The following is a 19,451-nucleotide window of genomic DNA, read 5'->3' as shown; positions in this document are numbered from 1 at the left end:
CTGTTGGTAACAGTTTCATGCGAGCAATTTATCGTCAGAATATTAATCATCAAAAATAGATGTTACACACAAATTTTATGGATTAGAAGATGGATTTTGCCCCTCTAATAATATTAATATTTCTTGTAGTTAGGCCCTTGTACACAGAAGAAGCTAGTCATTTTAGATAGCCCCTTTGGAGATGCTACACATGATCATTGTTGATGCTATGAGAGTTTCTATTATATGAAAAACTACTATATATTAAATATAAACGTCTTTCTTGTGCGAGAGCATTTTTAATAATTTTTTTTAACAAGAGTTTTTAAGAATTCTTTTAATTTCTTATTTAATTTAATTTTTATTATCATAATTATTTATAAATTAAATTTTAATTTTTAGAATAAATTATCTACAAATAAAAATCTTAAACTATAATATAAATTATTTATCATAAATATAAAAATATATTTTATGTGTTTAAAATATCTATTTAATTAAATTTAAATAACTTATATATTTAAATATAATATTTATAATATATATAATTTATTATAAATTTGAGTCTATATAAAAGAGTGCATTATTCATGCCAAAATACTAGTTATTCATGAATGCATACTAAGCTTTTAAAACACCAACATATGGTTGCACTGCAGACCCTATCCACAAATTTCCTTCATGTTCTTCCACTTCACTCACAGAGTCAAGTTGTTGTCCATGTTCTCCATCTAACACCTCAACGATCTTCCCATCTTCATCGAATTTAATTGCCACAGGATCTGTTGTCCACGGAAGATGTGTGGTTTCAATTTCATTTTTTGATCTCGAAATCAATCCCCTGCCACTGTTCAGTGCAACCCAAAATTCTCCTTTAGCGTTCCTTTTGATGTTATCTGGGGAACGTGGGAGTTGTGCAAAAGTTTCTATAATGTTGGTCTTGGAATCTCCAACTCGAATCTTCAGAATTTTCAAAGTGGTTGATTCGGCTACTAGAAGGAAGGAATTATCATTGCTAAGTGCCACACCATTAGGGAATGCTAAGCCTTTGAGTAAAACATGCACACTTTGGGTACTTGGCACGTATTTTAGTAATCTTCCAGTTCTATCCCCGGTAAGAATTATTGGTAAATATACCCTTCATTATGGAGGGAAAAAAAGTAGAGTTAGAAGATGAAAAAGTTACAAAATAGCATGGAGAGAGCAAATAAGTTCCATTTCCTAAAATAGCATAAACAATAAATTTATAAAGGACTCCAATGTATTTTTTCTTTAAAATTAGGGTAAATTTATTTTTATGTTTGTCAAATTTAAAATTAATTTTTTTTATTCTTATAATTTCAAAAGTTTTATTTTAATATTTCAAAGTTACTAGTAACATAATTGACAATAACAAATTGTGACAATTAGTTATTATATTAATTTAATGTGATATTTTCAATAATAATAAAGACATTAGAAAATAAATTTGTATGACGGATTCAATAATAGATAAATTTTATTAAATAAATTCACAATTGACATTTAAGCAAAGAAGCTAAAATATTTTTTTTTTTTCAAATTACAAGTACTATTAAAAACATATTTAAAAGTAAAATAATATCATGTAGAAATGCATGCCATAAGATTTTAGAGCTTACCTTCTTTGGAACAGGATGCTACTATCTGTGAAATATACCTCACCCGTTTTGGTGTCAATGTCCAAGGCATTTGTGAACCTAAATGGAACCCCTTCTGCAGAAGTGGCTAATTGCTTTGCAACACCACCCCTTGGTCCTACAGCTAGAAGCCCAAAGTATGCATCGGCAATGTAAAGATCACAAGTTATAGTGTTGAACTTGAGGCCTAAGGGTCTTCCACACGTTGATTCCAAGTTTTTATTTGTTAAACCATCGCATAATTTTTGGTCCCTTCATAATCATATAAGACAAAGTTGACTAAATGTTACAGTGAAAAACAATAAATAATATTTTATAAGTTTAGAATATTCTATAAATCTTTATAGCTATACTAAATTTTTAAACTTTTATTTAGAAGCTTCTAATTAAATTCCTATAATTGTTAAAAATTTTAATCAACGTATTGCTAACATCATCAATCTCCATCAAGACAAAAAAAATATCAAATTGAGAATACAAATTAAAAATTATCATGAAATTCTCCTTATTAGATTCAAGATCTTCAAATTTAAGTTAAGCCAGATTTTTGCATTTAATTTGGGTAGGTTGTTACTAAGGTTGGGTTTGTGATCATAAGTTTTATAACAATAAATTTATACCAGTAAAATGGAGAGAAAATAAATCATTTATTAGGTTGTTAATTTTTCTTGCATTGGAAGTTTGTAACCATTTTGGAAGATGAATATATGATTGGTGACGAGGCTTGTGGCAACTAGTACATAGGATGGCAAGGACTAGGTTGTCATATAGTGTTGGATATAAGTGTGCATGATTGTGTATAACTCTTACTCGTAATGGAGAAACAGATGTTAAAGTGAGGCAAATTAGACTTTGGTTGTTTGTTGATTGGATTACAAACTAATCAGGTTAGGAGTGCAGGCTATCTCCTTATAGTTTATATGTATTTGATGTGACCCTATTTTTAATGAACAATAATAGAAACACAATTGCTCTACTCCTAACGATGTAGGCACTTTGAAAAACCTTGTTAAATTGTTATTTGTGTGTTGAGTGATTTATTCTCTTCTTTTAGAATTGGGTTGTTATTGCTAACAATTGGTATCATATGACGCTTAACCCTTGTTGTAAAATTTGAAGTCAAAAAGTTTGATAGAACTGTTTATTTCAGATTATGACAAATGAGGATTAAGGATTTGTTGACACAACAAGGCTTTCTAAAGGCATTATGCAAGAAGAAACCTAACAACATAGATCAATTGGATTGGGAGAAGTTACAAGAAAAGGTTGCAGGAACCATAAGACTTTGTTTGGCATATGAAGTGCTATATAATGTTATGAACCTAACATCTCTGAGGGAGGATGGAAGAAATTGGAGAGTCAATATATGTCCAAGTCCTTAACAAATAAATTGTATGCCAATAAAAGACTATATGGGTTGAAGATGTGAGAAAAGGGCTCATTTGCAACAACAAATCAATGTCTTCAATCCAACAATAAGTTATTTCTTGAGACTCAATGTGAGAATGATGATAAGGGTAAAGCGATGATTCTGTTATGTTCTTTGCCAAGTTCTTACGATCACTTGGTGACCATCCTTATATACGAGAAAGAAACGATCAATCAAGAAGAGATCATTGTTGAATTTATGTCTCATAATCAAAGGAATCAAAATGCAAATTAGGGTTCTCAAGGCGAGGGTTTGTATGTGAAGGGGAAGTCAAATTCTAAAAGCAGAAAGACAATGATATGGTATAAGTGCAAACAGATAGGACATTACAAGATTTATTGTCCAAACTAGAAGAAATCTGGTGAAGGATCATTTCCTTCTACAAATGTGGTAAAGACTGATGACTACTATAGTGAGGGAGATGTTATTTTTGTCTCATGCAATCATTATATAGATGCTTGGATGTTTGATTCTAGATGTTTTTATCATATTACGTAAAACATGGAGTGGTAGACCACATTCAGGTTAGGCAATTTTGGTTGTCTATTTGAGTAGTTTGTGCTATTGTTAGCATGAGACAAGTTAAAATTGCTATGAATAATGGTGGGGTGAGGATGTTTTGTGATGCAAGGCACATCCCTAACTTGAGGGAGAATTTGATTTCACTTGGTAGCTTGTAGGCAAATGATTTCATTTATAGGACAGGCAGAGATTGGGATACCCTTAAAGTTTGCAAGGGAGCCTTGACCATGATGAAAGGACAATGGACACCAGGCAATATTTATAGGCTATTGGGGAATATAGTTGTAGGTGGATTTTCTTCTATTAATTTAGATGATGATGCCACAAAATTATGACATATGTGTTTGGGTCATCTTAGTGAACGTGGGATGATAGAACTTCATAAAAGGGGTCTCTTAAAAGGAGTTCGAAACTGCAAGCTAGATTTGTGCAAGTATTATGTGCTTGAGAAACAAACTATAGTTCATTTCAAATTAAGTTGTAAAACCCACAACCAATGGGATTCTAGATTATGTGCATATATATTGATGTATGAAGGACTACTAAAGATCCATCCTTGGGGGGTTTAAAATAGTTTGTAACTTTATTTGATGATTTTTCTCACAAGGTTTGGGTGTATTTCCTTAAGCAAAAATCCTAGGTATTTGACAAGTTCCAGTTGTGAATGTTGAGGTGGAGAACCAAATGAGCAAAAAAATTAAGTATATAAGATCTAATAATGGCATAGAGTACACAAATTCATGATTTCAAAAATTATATGAGGAATAGGGAATTTAGAGGCATTTTTCAATCCGTAAAACATCATAACAAAATGGTGTTGTAGAGAGGATGAATGATTCCCTCTTTAAAAGGGCTAGATGTTTGAGGCTAAATATTGGGCACTTTAAGGGCTTTAGGATAGAGGTAGTCAACATGGAATGCTATCTACTCAATCGATTATCACGAGCTTCATTGAATTGCAAAGTTGTAGAGGAGGTATGGACAACTAAGCCAATGGATTCTGATAATTTAAGAATTTTATGGTGTCCTACATTTTGTGTATATATCTAATAATGAGATGTCTAAACTTGATCCAAAGTCAAAAAGGTGCATTTTTGTAGGTTATGCTAAAGGCGTGAAAGGGTACAAGTTTTGGGAGCTAACTGTAGAGAAGATGGTTATCAGCAAAAATGTAGTCTTTGATAAGTAGTTCATATTAAAATAGATAGTTGAGACTGACATTGTAGTTCTTTTGATAAACGAAGTTGTCTCTAACTCTAAGGTGTTTTAGGTGGACATTGAGCAACTGGAAATTATTTTTGGAGGGCAGAAAATTGTTGTCCAAGACTTGAACACACATCAATACTTGACTTTAATAGTTTCGGTGAACAACAACAATACACTCTTGTTAAAAGATAGGGAACGTCGTACAATTAAGAACCCATTTGGTATGGGTTTGAAGATCTGGTTTCTTTTGCATTTTTAATCAGTTCAAAAGATCCATTTAACTTTCAAAAGACTATAAAAAGTCAATAGAATGATAAAAGGATGGATGCCATGATAAAGGATATGGAGTATTTGTATAAGAACTAAACATGGGAGTTAATTGAACTTCTTAAGGGAAAACAAACCATTGAATGAAAATGGGTGTACAAGAGGAAGCTTGTAGTATCGGAAAAAGAATAGGAAAATTTCAAGGCTTGTCTTGTAGCAAAGGGGTATTCACAACATAAGAGGATTGACTATTATGAGATTTTCTCTCCACTTGTGAAACATACTTCTACCAGGGAAGTGTTAGCCTTGGTAGCTAACTGTTATATGCATTTGGAGTAGATGGATGTGAAGACAATTTTTCTTCACAATGATCTAGAGGAACAAATTTACATAGAGCAACTAGAGGGGTTCAATGAAACTGTACAAGGTTGGTTGGTTTGTAAATTAAAGCAGCTTCTGTAAGGTTTAAAACAGTCTTCAAGGCAATGGTATAAGCAGTTTGATTCTTATATGTTTCAAATTGGATATAGACGTTGTGAGCATGACTATTGTGTTTATGTGAAGAGCCTTGATGATGGTTCTTTTATTTTTTTGCTACTAGACGGGTTCAGTGAAACTGTACAAGGTTGGTTGGTTTGTAAATTAAAGCAGCTTTTGTAAGGTTTAAAACAGTCTTCAAGGCAATGGTATAAGCAGTTTGATTCTTATATGTTTCAAATTGGATATAGACGTTGTGAGCATGACTATTGTGTTTATGGGAAGAGCCTTGATGATGGTTCTTTTATTTTTTTGCTACTTTATGTTGATGGTATGTTGACTACTGCTAACCATTTGTGTCGTGTTAATAAGTTAAAAACCATGTTGGGTAAGGAGTTTGACATGAAGGACTTAGGTCATGCCAAGGAAATTCTCTAGATGAATATTCAATGGGAGAGGAGTTCTAAGAGATTATGATTCTCACAACAAAGCTATGTTAAGAAGGTTCTAAATAGATTTGGTATGAGAAATGTTAAGTTAGTGAGTACTCCATTAGGAAATCACTTCAAACTTTTTATGGAATAGTGCCCAAAGATAGATGTAAAAGTGGAATACATGTCAAAGGTTCCCTATACTAGTGTAGTTGATAGCTTGATGGTTTGCCTTAAACCAGATATAGCACACGTTTATGTCCAAGCCAAGTAAGCAACATTGGAAAGCAATGAAATGGATCTTTAGGTACCAAAAAGACACAATAGGTCATGGTATTATGTTTGGTAGTTAGCAAGGTGATCTTCCAATTATGAGATTTGTTGATTCATATTATGTTGGTGGCTTGGATGATAGAAGGTCTACGACAGGGTATGTTTTTACTTTTATAGGAGGATGTATTTGTCGGAAATTAACAAATCAATTAATTATGGCAATGTCAACAACTAAACCAAAATACATTGTAGTAGCAAAGGCTAGTAAATAGGTCTTGTGGCTTAAAGAGCTAGTAAAGGAGTTTGGCATTGATCAAGGTGGAGTTCAATTGCAGTGTTTAACAAAAGTGTTATCTATTTAGAAAAGAACAAGGTGTATCATGTTGAAACTAAGCATTTTTAGGAGTTATTATTTGACTGAACCAATTTTAGGGATTCTTTTAATTTTTTTATCTAATTTAATTTTTTTATTTATAATACTTAGGCTAAATTATATTTATAGTCCCTCCATTTATTTTTAATATTAAATTTAGTCCCACTATTTAAAAAAAATCAATTTGGTCCTTTAATTTTCAAAATATGTTCAATATAATTTTTCGTTCAAATTAACATTAACAACATTAATAAAATTAGATAAAAAGGACAATATTTTTGATTTTTTGAAATTAGAAAACCAAATTGAACATTTTAAAAATAGTTGAACCAAATTGAACATTTTAAAACAAAGTAGGATTAAATTGAATAAAATTTTATCTAACATTTTCTTGTCTAGATAAATTTGAATTTTCTTTTACATACCTTAACAAGATAATGACAACAAATTGAGTACTTGAAATTAAAAAAAAAAATGATCACAAAATGAAGGAGTTATCTAATATACTAAATTATTAAATAGATATATAAAAGAAAAATCAAATTTATTTAGACAAAAAATGTTATATAAATTTTTGTTCAATTTAGTCCCTTATGAAATGTTCAGTTTTGCCATACTATTTTTAAATAGTTCAATTTGATCATCTAGTTTTCAAATGATATTAGATGTTGCTCTTCCATTTAATTTCATTAATGTTGTTTGTTAGATGAAAAGATATTGGACATTTTAAAAAAATTAGAGGACCAAATTAAACCATTTAAAAATAGTGACACCAAATTGAATCTTAAAAATAAATAAATGGATTAAAAGGATAATTTAACCTAATATTTATTTATAAAATAAAATTTAATATTTTATAAAAATTATCAATAATTAAAAAAGTCTTGTGTCACAATTTATATTATTTATCATAAATCTAAAATATAATTTATATATTTCAAAACATCTATTTATAAAAAATTAAATATAATTTATATATCTAAATATAAATTTATTTGTATATATAATGTATTATAAAAAAATTTACATACAATAAATATTTATGAAATACACATCCGAATAATGTTAAGTGCAAATAGATTTAGAGCACATCCAATGATGCTAAATCTGGTAAACTTTTTTTTTCTTTCTTTTTTCCTCTATATATATATATATATATATATATATATATATATATATATATATATATATATATATATATATATATATATATATACTTCAGAATTAAAATGGTCTATACCCCCACATCATAATGTTAAGAACTAATTCTCATATAAGAATCATTTTTACATCATGGATGGCATTAATGGTTTGGCCAACTCAAAAAGGAGGTGACTTAGGGAGGATTGCCCAGCTTAGAATATTTGTGGGTGAGTAACCTGTCATATCTACAATGGAATTGCCCAGTTTTGACAACGCATATTTTTATATGTATTGAGAGAGTTATACTACAATAAAAGAAAAATGAAACACGTATTAAATTGTGATACACCCCATTATCCATTGGATTGAAAATAAATTACTATAAATTATATCTAAACGGTTATAAAATTGTCAATGTAAAACTTTCAGAATAATTTGGGAAAATCTTCTGTTTGAATCTTCGTAGTTATGTGTTATGAGATAATGATTGGATCATAATTTTAAAGTTAAGAACCGATAAAGGGAAAAACATGAGACACTAATTGAGACACCAAAGACCTAGCGTGACAATAGCATTAAAAATGTTAGGACAAAAGTAAGACCAAATTTGTTGCCAATTATAATTTTTTGTTGTTGTTGTAAAACATACATAAAAAATAATAATAATAATAATAGTTTTAATCCTCAGGGGTAATGCTAGGTATAAAAGTGAGTTCGCGGAATGAATAAGTTTTATTTGTGATTGACCAATAAAAAATAGGCCAAATCAAGTTATCGTGTGAAATAATTATTTTATTTTTAGATTTAAATATATTTTTAATCAATATAAAATGAATAAATTTTAATTTTAATTTGTATATTTTTATTTTTTAAAATTTATAAATATTATTTTTAATCTAAAAAAATGAAAAGAAAATTATTTTTATATTATAAAATATTTTCTTTGATGTTTATCCTTTTATAATTTAAAGTTATTATTTTTGTCTCAAATAATCACTTTAAAGTACATAAATGACATTTGTTTGAAGGATTTATAAAAAATTTAAAAAACAAAATATCACCGACGGTTATTAGGATCATCTTAGATAATCACTTACTTTCATTATATAATAATAGTGAATAAAAATATAATTTTAAATGGATAAAATATAAAGAAATATTTTACGAAAACTAAAATTAAAAATTATTCATTTTATATATACTAAAAATACATTTAAATTGTTATAAAATTATTAATTAATGTTTAGTCTAACATGACTTAATTAATTAATTAAATATATTAAAATATCAAAAGTATAAGAAATTATAAAAATATGAGGAAGAAAAAAAGGTAACAAAATAAATTTTCTATTTAAAAAGCTTTGGCCTACAGATTAAGACGTTACCTTTAGGAGGGGTCTCAACCCATTAACCCAATAAAATCTACAAATAAGAGTGTGCATTCATTTTGACCCATTAATATAGTATTAATTGTTTTTCAAACTTTCTGCTTTAAGTATATTTATGATCTTTATGTATCTCTTCTTTTGATTAGTAACGCAATTCATGTATGAGTGGGTCAACTCAAACAGGTCAATAATTAAATGAGCCACTTTTGTTTAGAAAAGGGTGGAATTTCATAAGGGCGAAATCTGTAATAAATGAGGGTTTAGGGTTTAAACCCTAAAGACTTAAATGTTAATTGGCCGTAAAAGAGGCAATGCTGACCTCACTTAGCTTGTGTTTGGTAGAGAAGAAAAAATATGTGAAAAATAGAGGATAGAAAAATAAAAAGTGAAGAAAATAAATATAAAAAAAAAATAAAGTAGAAGTTTGGTTATTTGGCTGAAGAGAGATATATAAGAAATAAGATATATATAAGAGAGAAGAGAAAGAAATGAATAAATAAAAATAAATAAGAAAGTAAGACTAATCACTTTTTTAAGTTTTTCTTCACTCTATTTCTTCATACCAAATAATTTCTCTTATTTTCTCTTTATCTATCCTATTTTTGCCTCATTTCTTCTCTACCAAAGAAGATACCAATGTTTAACAATATGAGATAGATAGTTCGGACAACTTCAAAATGTTTATTTTATAGAGAAATGAATAAATCAAAATAAATAAGAAGGTGAGACTAATTATTTTTTAATTTCTCTCCATTCTATTTCTTCTTAATAAAACAATTTCTCTTATTTTCACTCTCTTATTTCCTCTTCCTCTACCTTATTTCTTATTAATTTCTTCTCTATTAAACAAGATACTAATGTTTAACAACCTGAGATAAATAGTTCGGACAGCCTCAAAATACTTATTTTATATTGGTGTTAGATATGCATATAAAATATAATTATGTAATTACGATATTATTCACTTGTGGGTTAGTGCCTATGTGTGTTCTGATAAAAATACTAAAGGAAAATTCTATAAGTAAGTGACATAACATATGATTAGAAAAATATGATATTAAATAAAATTAGAAAGTAAAGATAATTATAAATAAGAGACTAATTATTATTGAAAGAGTGAATAATTAATTTTTTATATATTTTTTTATTCTATTTTATTCTTAAGAGATATGGTAAAATATATATATATATATATATATATATATATATAATATATATATAAATATATAAAATAAAATGTGAAAACTCAAATGAAGTATCTCTATGTATAATATAGATAAATACATCTCAAAAAAATTTATTTAACTTTTAATGATAAGTTAATAGTAAATTAATATTACTTAATTTTAAAAATTAAATTGATAATAAAAAATTGAAGACAAAAATTACATATTCACAAATAAAAAGTGAATTTAAATATGAAAGTAGTCACAGCTTTAGATAATAAATATTTCATACATATTTTTAAAAAGTTGAATTTAAACCTATAAAATATCATATTAAATGCTCGTATTTCCTTGGTTTCTTTTTAATTGGCATCTTTGTTTAGTAAAATTTTGTATACATATGCCATGATTACTTTAAAATAATAAAAAAATAAAAGTGAATTTAAACCTATAAAATATCATATTAAATAGCAGTACTTCCTTGGTTTCTTTTTATTTGGCATTTTTGTTTGTGCCTAAATGCAGAAAATTGGTCATTCAATCTTGTGAACTAACTGATATGCAATTGGAAAAAGAGATACGAATGGATGAAACCATTCTATTTCAATAAAGGTACCAGAAATTAGGATGGCAACGAGGGGGGCGGGTACGGGTTTCATGATACCCGTCCTCGCGAGCCAAACCCATACCCGTACCCGTATCCGTCGGGTATGTGATTTTCATCTTCAGCCCCGTCCCCGTCGAGTATTGGGTATATCCGTACCCGTACCCGTATGCGTCAAATTTTTTATTTTATTATTATTTTTTAAAATATAATATTTTTAAATTATTTTTTTAATTATAATTAGATTATTTCTCTATCTCATATTATAATAAATAATTACACATAAAAAATACTAAAATTCTTTAATATAATTAAATTAAAAGTGAGTATTTAATTAAAAATGGGAACGGGGACGGGTATGGGTACGGGTACGGGGCGGGTAAGTACGTACCCGTACCCGTACCCGATTTAATATATTGGGTTTTACCCGTACCCGTACCCGATCAAACCGAGTATTCCCTGTCAAAGTCGGGACGGGTTCGGGTATTACCCGCGGGTACGGGTATATTTGTCATCCCTACCAGAAACGGTTGGGGGCGGGGGTAATGAAATAGGTGAAGTGGTTGGATTTTCTTTTTAATAATTCTTTTTTTTAAAGATAGGAAAGATTACAAAGATGGTCGCAGTGAGAATTGAACCTAGTTCTTATGCTTCTAACTATCACAACCCCTCCACACCCAACCACTAGGCTAACCTTAATAGTTTTTTAATAATTATTTAAAAAAGATGATAGTAATATTAATTAATTTTCATTTTTGTTTTGTTGATAAGTACTTCTTATTTTTGTTCATTATATTTTTATATTTTACCTAATTTTTAATTAATTTACAAATTAACAACTTATATGTATTTATTACAGAATAAAAAGGAAAGCAAGAATAATAAAAAAAATCAAAATTATTAATTTTATGAAAAGTAAGAAAAATTATTATATTTTTTATTTGTATTAAAATGAAATGGAGATAGTATTTATAAATTACCAAATATCTCTTAGCTTGCATTCCGTATATTATTTTTCTTTTCAATTTTATGTTAATTAAGTCAATTTACAGTAGTCTTAGTTGCAGGTACTTCAAATTATCTAGTTAAATATTATTACGAAAATTGATTTTAGACTATAAATTACTTCTTATAGCTTGAATACTATAATATTTTTTAAACTTTGTGCTAATTTGACTAAAATATTATAGAAGTGTGATAGTTGTGTCTGTCCTTGATGCATGAAATTACAACTTTCTTTTATTTGATGTGCCATATTTGAATTTTTTTATATAAGAAATATCATGTTCCATTATTCGTTACACTTAATTATGGTTTATTTGTAGTAATATGTACTATGTTGTTGTCACACTAATTTATAAATAAAATAAAAAAATAAAAACTTTTGTTTACTCAACTGATTATTGATTTGTATACATGTTGGAGCATCTCCTATACTTTATATAATATCATTCATTCGTTTATTATAAAAATATTTTGTTTATTAAAAAGTAAAAACACTTAAAAATAACGATTTTTTAATATGGCCGACTCAATACTTTTTTTCCTTCCCATTTTGACTAATTTTATAATTTTACTAACCAATCAATCTTATATAATTTTATTAATGATGTCGTCTTCTCGTGTTATACCACTGTGCATGAGATCTGTTCTTCAAAGGTTGCAATAATTTTGCTTTATAAGTTAATTATTGAAAATATTAAATTCAAACTAATGATATAAACGACTTATAACACAGTTTATATTTGTCAGTTGCAGAATTCTCTCTTTACAAGGTTTAGGTGAGGTCCAAACTAAGAAAAAAGGTAGCCTTGCTAACCTACATAAAAAGAAACTAAATTATTACATGTCAAGCCTATTGGACAATAGGTTACATGGGCTATGTACCTTTGATCTAATTTTTCACCTTTCTTGGTCTTGTGTGTTATGGATGCCTCTTCATAATAAACTGCAAATAGATGAGAATTTACAGTCTTGTGGTATAATTATTGTCTTTATGTGTAGTTTTTACGATTTTATTAATGTGAGTTCTGATCATTTTTTTTCTATGTTACTGGTTCATCGTTGCTATATTGATGGAGGATCATCAAAGGAGAGCTCATACTTGAAGATCATTAGGCCTTTAATTAGATCCACGGTAGGGAGGCTAAAGGAAGCTTCTATAGAAGATGTGCCTATGAGACCTATGCTCTATATAAGCATTGAGTATGATTCCTCTTAATAGTCCCTTAGTCTCTATTGTATATACCTTGTATAGTACTTTGTACATAGTAGATGCTTGTATAGGTGTATTTTGTTATTTGTATTTGTAAGGTACCTTTATCTTTCTTTGTAGGTCATACCCTTAGAATTTTAAAGTATGTTACTTAGAGACTTGCACTCTATTTGACCTTGTATTAAGGGTCATGGTTTTTCATATTTTTAGTATTAGTAGTGGGGTAGCAAATAGCAAGTGTGTAGGTGACGCTAGTAATTGGGCCTTTAGTGGGCCTAAGCCAAATTTTACATATTAGGCTTGTTTTGCTCCATTTAATTCAAGGAATTGATTTAGCTAGGCCTCACCATCATTTGGTGAACCTAGCTAAACCAATTCCAATATTTTGGATTGGATTAAGTGAAGGAAGACAAGCCTAGGCTACCATTCTCTCTATTTGGCCGAATTTCTTGAAGCTTCTCCAACACACTTGGTTCTTGTTAGCCAAGAAGACAAGGTGACACTTGGCACCTCTTGATTGCCTTTTAGATCTAGGTGTCTCCTCCTTGTCTCCCTAGGAGACACGGTGACACTTAGCACTCTAGGATTGGCTAATCTAGATCTAAGTGTTCCTACCTTGTCCCTACCTTGTCTAACTTACTTTACAAGCTACTTCACCACTATATATAGGTTTCTTCAGTTGTAAACTTCACTTTGGATGCATTTATGAGAGATTTCTGAGATTTTCCTTTGAACTCTCTCTCCCTAAAGTCCTAAATTCTCTTTGATTTGGTTATATGTCTCTTATCCTTTTCCTAAAGAGTGTGGAGAGAATTGAAGTGTTTCATCTTCTTCCTAGAAGTGGCATTACTTGAAGAGATTTCTTCACCTCCTAAGGTGAAACTAGAGGTCTCTACCTCCATTAGAGACCTTGGAGAAGCTTGAGAAGTGTCAAGAAGTCAAAGGTTTAGGGAGGAGCTTGAAGGAGAAGCCAAAACATTCAACCAATTCTTGAAGATTTCCATCATATATGGTCTTGGCTATAAGATGCCATTCAATGCCCTATTGATCGTTCATTAGTTCCTACATTACTATAGATTATGGAGAAGCCTTGGAGTATTTAGCTATTTGATGTCCTAGCTTTAGCGATTGTTTATACCTTTTGGGTAATATGGTATGGTCAGAGTTGCTTGTGCTTTAAGAATCAAACAATTTCACTACATCAAGTTATTTCATGGATTGTTGTTGGGGTTGCATTGTCTAGTAGGTTGTCCAAAGGTTATTGCTCTTGTTCTGTGGTAGAATTCCAAATTATGAAGTATTTTCTAGCTACTTTTAAGCCTGCCATTGGCCTTATTATTAAGCAAGTCGACTAGCATCCTCCAATTGTTGGTTTCATTAAGTGCAATACTGATGGAAGAGCTTGTGGAGCTCCTAGGAATCTGGCTAGTGGCGATATTTTTAGGGTTAGTAGTGGTGTTTTTTGTCAGTGACTTTACCTTGTACATTGGCATGAAAATAAACCTACATGTAGTACTCATTACGCTAATGATTGCTATTGAATATGCTCATTCTGTTGCTTGGCATTAATTATGGTTGGAAAGTGATTTAGAACTTGCTCTAAAACCTTTTTCTAATGTGAGTCTAGTCCCTTGGGATTTTCATAGCAGATGGAAGCATTGTTTAGTTATTTGTTCACAGATGCATCTTGTCTTTGCTCACATTTATAGGGAAGGCAATCAATGCGCTGATAAGTTAACTAGTTTTGGACTTGTTTCTAGATGTAGTTTTTTATGGTGGGATGTTATGCCCTATTTTATTAGGGAGCCTTTTTCAATAATCATAGTGGTTTACCATCATTTTGGTTTTATTGATCTGTACATGGATTTTGGTCTATGTCCCCCAATGTTTATTGTTCATTTTTTTTCTTATTTCATATATTTTTTGGTGTGTTGTAGAAGATTGGTAAGTCTTGGAGTATCAACGATGTTGAGATGCCTTGGTCCTATAGTGATGTTTTACATGCCAATAGTTTCTATTAAAAATTTAACACAAATCGTACTAGTGTTTGAACTTTATTAACATAAGCATCATTACATCTGTAAGTATTTTGACCCAACTTTTATCAACCATATATTGCTGTAAAATTTTCCATCTTCTTCATCTTTTGCAATATGATAATCAATTTCAATTTTATTTTCAAAAAACAACCTTATTAAAGACCTATTATCTTCCAAATAATGTACCCAAACCAGATGAATATTTTGAAGATCATAACATTTAACTAGTTGCAAAGCACCGATGAACTCAAAATCAACCCACTAGAATGATATTGTAATTAAAAAAAATCATTTCTAAAAGGATCAATAATGATGGTGACCACTTCATTCAACTTATCTTCCCAATAAAAATTAAAAGTTCTACCTAGTTGCACTATATCTTAATATATGTAAAGGAAAAAATACAAAAAAAAAAATATAACACATTAATACATAATCACAACATGCATGAATATTTAAATAAAATTAAATAAATTTAATATAAAAAAAAAGCAGAAAAAATTATTATCTAATAATTATTTATCCTACTTTTGAATGTTTGATAAAAAAATTTATCAAAAAGTCAATAAGATTTTGATTGATGTTTGTCTTTGAAATTGGATTATCTATTTCAACATATATATCATTGAATATACATATATGAAAAATAATTGTTTCTTATAAAATACATTATAATAACATGAACTATTTTCATTTCATAAAAATTTTCCATACGAGTACACCCACTTTTAAACCAAATTTTTTTTTCTTATAGAAATTTCAAGTGTGCTTACATTGCACTAAGATCCATGGCATAACATAAATCAGTAACCAGTCAATCACCGTAAAATTTTTCAAAGTTGAAGTATATTTTCATTGAATCCTATATAATAATATATTAATAGTCAAATGCGAAAGAATACTAGTTTATGAAACAAAAAGTCATTTAGGAAAATACTATATATTAATAATTTGGTTTAGGTTCTTAAATAAAGTAAACTTTCACCTCTCTTGGAGTTATGATGGAGGAGCATGGACCAAGGGTCCAACCACCAAAATCATGGCAAAAGGATACATGAAGATTTGGTTAGTTTAGAGCTTAATGGGTTTGGCAGGCCCAAGCTGCTCCTCACATGAGCTATTTGCCGGTATCTCATTTTTCATGTTCAGAGTAAGGATGTATTAGTGTAGCTTGTATATTTCTTAGCCTTGTATTTTGGGCTTTCGGATTAGTGATTTTGGGCCTTAGGCTTATTGGGCCTATTTTTGGGCTTAATGGGCCTTAGGAATTTTGATACCCAATATTGAGATCATTTTGCTTCTTTTATTATTTTCTAATGTTTAGGATAGTTTGACCATTGTATTTAGGCCATTAGAGTAGGTTTTGGGAGGAAAAGCTTAATTAGGCAAAGTTAGCTAAATTAGGTCACATTTAAGTTTAATTAGAGATGCATTTGGTGCACATTTACTAGCCTAAGGTTGGCTGCCCTTGATCCACCCCAAATAATCTCAAAATTAACCCTAAATGCAACCTAAATTAAATTGGATTTGCATATGGAGATAGCACGTGGCTGCCAAAGAAATTTGAATTTCAAATTTCATTTGAATTCAAATTTTCGACGCCAACTTGATGGCTTGGTGGGTGGCACCAATTTCTTGCTTCCTTGGCCTATAAATTGAGCTCTCCTCACTTTATTGTATGCACTTTGAGTATATGATCCAGAGAATTTAGCTTTTCAACCAAATTCTCTCTACTTGAAGTATCCTAGACACATAGAATTCTAGGGTTCCTAGAAGCCTTATAGGTTTAGCACCTTGTGAGCAATCCTTTGCTTCCTTGGCAAATGTGCTTCCAAACTCCAGAGATCCCTATGTGTAATCCTCTATTTCCTTTTTCTCAAGTCAAAAAATCAACTCGAGGAAGGTGTTGGGAATAAGAGGTATGCCCAAGATCCAATCTATCTTATTTGCATTAAGAAGATCATGCTTTTATTATCATATTTATTGATTATGAGAAATAATTAATATGATAAAGTCCTTGATTAAAATTAAAGACTTCTTTTTATAATAGAGATTATAATAATGAGAAAATAAGTTTTTTTTATTTATAATTTTATCTAAATTGTTCTTGATCATATGATTATTGAGAATAACACATCATTCATCTAGAAAGATCAATATATGTGTAATAGTCTTTATTGGATAAAGATTAATAAATATCAGTTATTAAATTACTCATATCAATAGTGCATATAGGGATATAACTATTGAACAAACACTATAAAGGAGAATTCCTTAATGGTTATGTATTACCTCAAAATTTTGTCAATAGAAAATTCTTAAGAAGAAATATATAATTTTCTTAGTCTTGAGATTATCATAATAATTAATAAGATATTTATTATACTTTGATTTTGAACACCTAATACCTTAAGGTGTTAGTTAAATGATTATTGGATGTAATTAAATTCTTGTAGAATTAAATGATTAAGCAAGAAGGGATTCATCGACTCTTGATAATGAGTTTGAGCTCTATAATGAAAATAAGAACCTTGGACAAGGCAATTGAAATAATAATAAAGAAAAAAGATAGTTTTTTCTTGTATTTTTCATCATATGTTAACTTATTAGCATTTGACAATTAAAACATATTCTAAAGTTAATTTAGAGTTGTAAAGGATGGAAGAAAATTTTATGTTAATCTTCTAAAGGTTATTGGAAATATTATTTCATACTATCTGAATGTTCAGGAGTGTTGGTAGATGCCAACCTTGATTACTAAATTAATTTATTTAATTTACTACTGGTTTAGGTTTGAACCTATAGGATTATACACTAACGAGTATTCTAATCTTTGCTCAAGAAAATTTTTTATTTGATAATTAAATTAAAGAATTTGATTTTATCAAATAATTACTTTTCTTATAAATAAAATATTATTATATTTCTTTTACTAAGATCAGAAAAATATAAATAATGTTTGTTTCTATTAAGAGAGAAAAACACGTCAATTTTTTAATTTCAAATTGAAATATTCAATTTTAATTTTGACCTGGTCAAAAGTGGTTTTGATAAGAAAGGATAAAAACTAATTTTTGGATATTTGTTAATTTCTATTTTTTAGAAGATAGGATATGAATGTTGCTGAGAAAGTGGATATGTTTACATATTTATAAATACTCAACTCCACAGTGGAGGAGTCACAGTAGCAAAAGCATAAAAAAAATTAGTTTTTTTTTCTCTTATATTATCTACTGAAAAATTGTAAAGTCAAGAAGTTGACAAGCAAAGATTAGTCTTGATGTGGATACACGTGAGACCTTCACAGTTTTGAAGGAAAAAGTTTTAAAATTTAGACTCTAACCGGGTAAACTTTATTTGCTTTCTTAGATATCTTATCCATTACCATGTGTAATTTTAGCATAAAATAAATCCTTTAATTCCGTTATACATGTTTAGAACATGATTGAACTTTGAATTGGTATCAAAGCAAGAGCAAGATTTTTGTGCTATATATTACATTGTTAATAATTAATAGCTTTCTGAAACCCTTATATGTTATTTTGTTATTTTGTTTTCACGTTTTGCATATACAAATTTTTTTCTTTTGTTCGTGAATAGTCTCTATTAATGATAGAATACTATAAGTGTATGTTACACCGTTCGCATCATGTTGTGTTGAATTCACGAATTGAAGAAAAAAAAAACAATGGGACATAAATGTATGTTACACCATGTTTTCTATTTACGGATTGAAAAATTGCTTTCCATGATTTAGGAATTAATTTATTGACAAATTGTTTGTTAACATATTCTAAATTCATGGATTTCATGAATTGTTTTCAATTATATGACATATTCAAAATCATAAAATATTAATTAGTTAATATTTTATTATCAGAAATTTGATAGTTCAAATACATCATTTGGAATAATTTCAATTCTCCATTTTTATACATTTTATAAAGTATATTAGGTGTATATTAATTACTAGGAACGACCTAATAACCAGGCACTACAAGAAATTAATTAAATAGAGACTAATTTAGAGACCAAATTTATATAGTCATTTTAGAAACTTATTTAAATACTATTTTAGAGATTGATTATAGTTGGTCTCTAATTCAATCTCTATTGTCATTAATATTTTTAATGTAATTAGAGACTAAACTTTTAGTAGCTAATAGTTTAAAAAATATTATTTATTTAATTAGATATAACTTTTTTGGTCTCTAATTAAAATATAATCAGAGACAAAAATTTTGGTCACTATTAAAATACTTTAGAAACCAATATTTTAGT

General features: G+C 28.8%; 1 protein-coding gene across 1 annotated transcript; it reads right to left on the bottom strand.

The window, feature by feature from the left end:
* Positions 1-522: 522 nt before the first annotated feature.
* LOC109810807 (protein STRICTOSIDINE SYNTHASE-LIKE 10) lies at positions 523-10,999 on the bottom strand. Its single transcript, XM_020374375.3, has 3 exons — positions 10,929-10,999; positions 1,620-1,889; positions 523-1,117 (listed from the first exon to the last, which is right to left on the bottom strand). Exons 1-3 carry the CDS (start codon positions 10,997-10,999, stop codon positions 601-603), a joined length of 858 nt encoding a protein of 285 aa, XP_020229964.1. The 3' UTR covers positions 523-600.
* Between the last annotated feature and the right edge of the window lie 8,452 nt (positions 11,000-19,451).

Source organism: Cajanus cajan, chromosome 5 (assembly GCF_000230855.2).
Source record: "Cajanus cajan strain Asha chromosome 5, NIPB_CcT2T_4, whole genome shotgun sequence".
Taxonomy (NCBI): domain Eukaryota; kingdom Viridiplantae; phylum Streptophyta; class Magnoliopsida; order Fabales; family Fabaceae; genus Cajanus; species Cajanus cajan.
The sequence above is the reverse complement of the archived record's forward strand: the minus strand, read 5'-3'. Positions and strand labels throughout refer to the sequence as shown.

Bases quoted from the DNA above. Each gene is read 5' to 3' on its own strand.
- LOC109810807 (XM_020374375.3), bottom strand. From the start codon at position 10,999: ATGGGTTTGGCTCGCGAGGACGGGTATCATGAAACCCGTACCCGCCCC. The intron at 1,890-10,928 runs GTACCTTTATTG...ATGATTATGAAG, and splicing joins CGTTGCCATCCTAATTTCTG to GGACCAAAAATTATGCGATG. The intron at 1,118-1,619 runs GTAAGCTCTAAA...TCCATAATGAAG, and splicing joins AGCATCCTGTTCCAAAGAAG to GGTATATTTACCAATAATTC.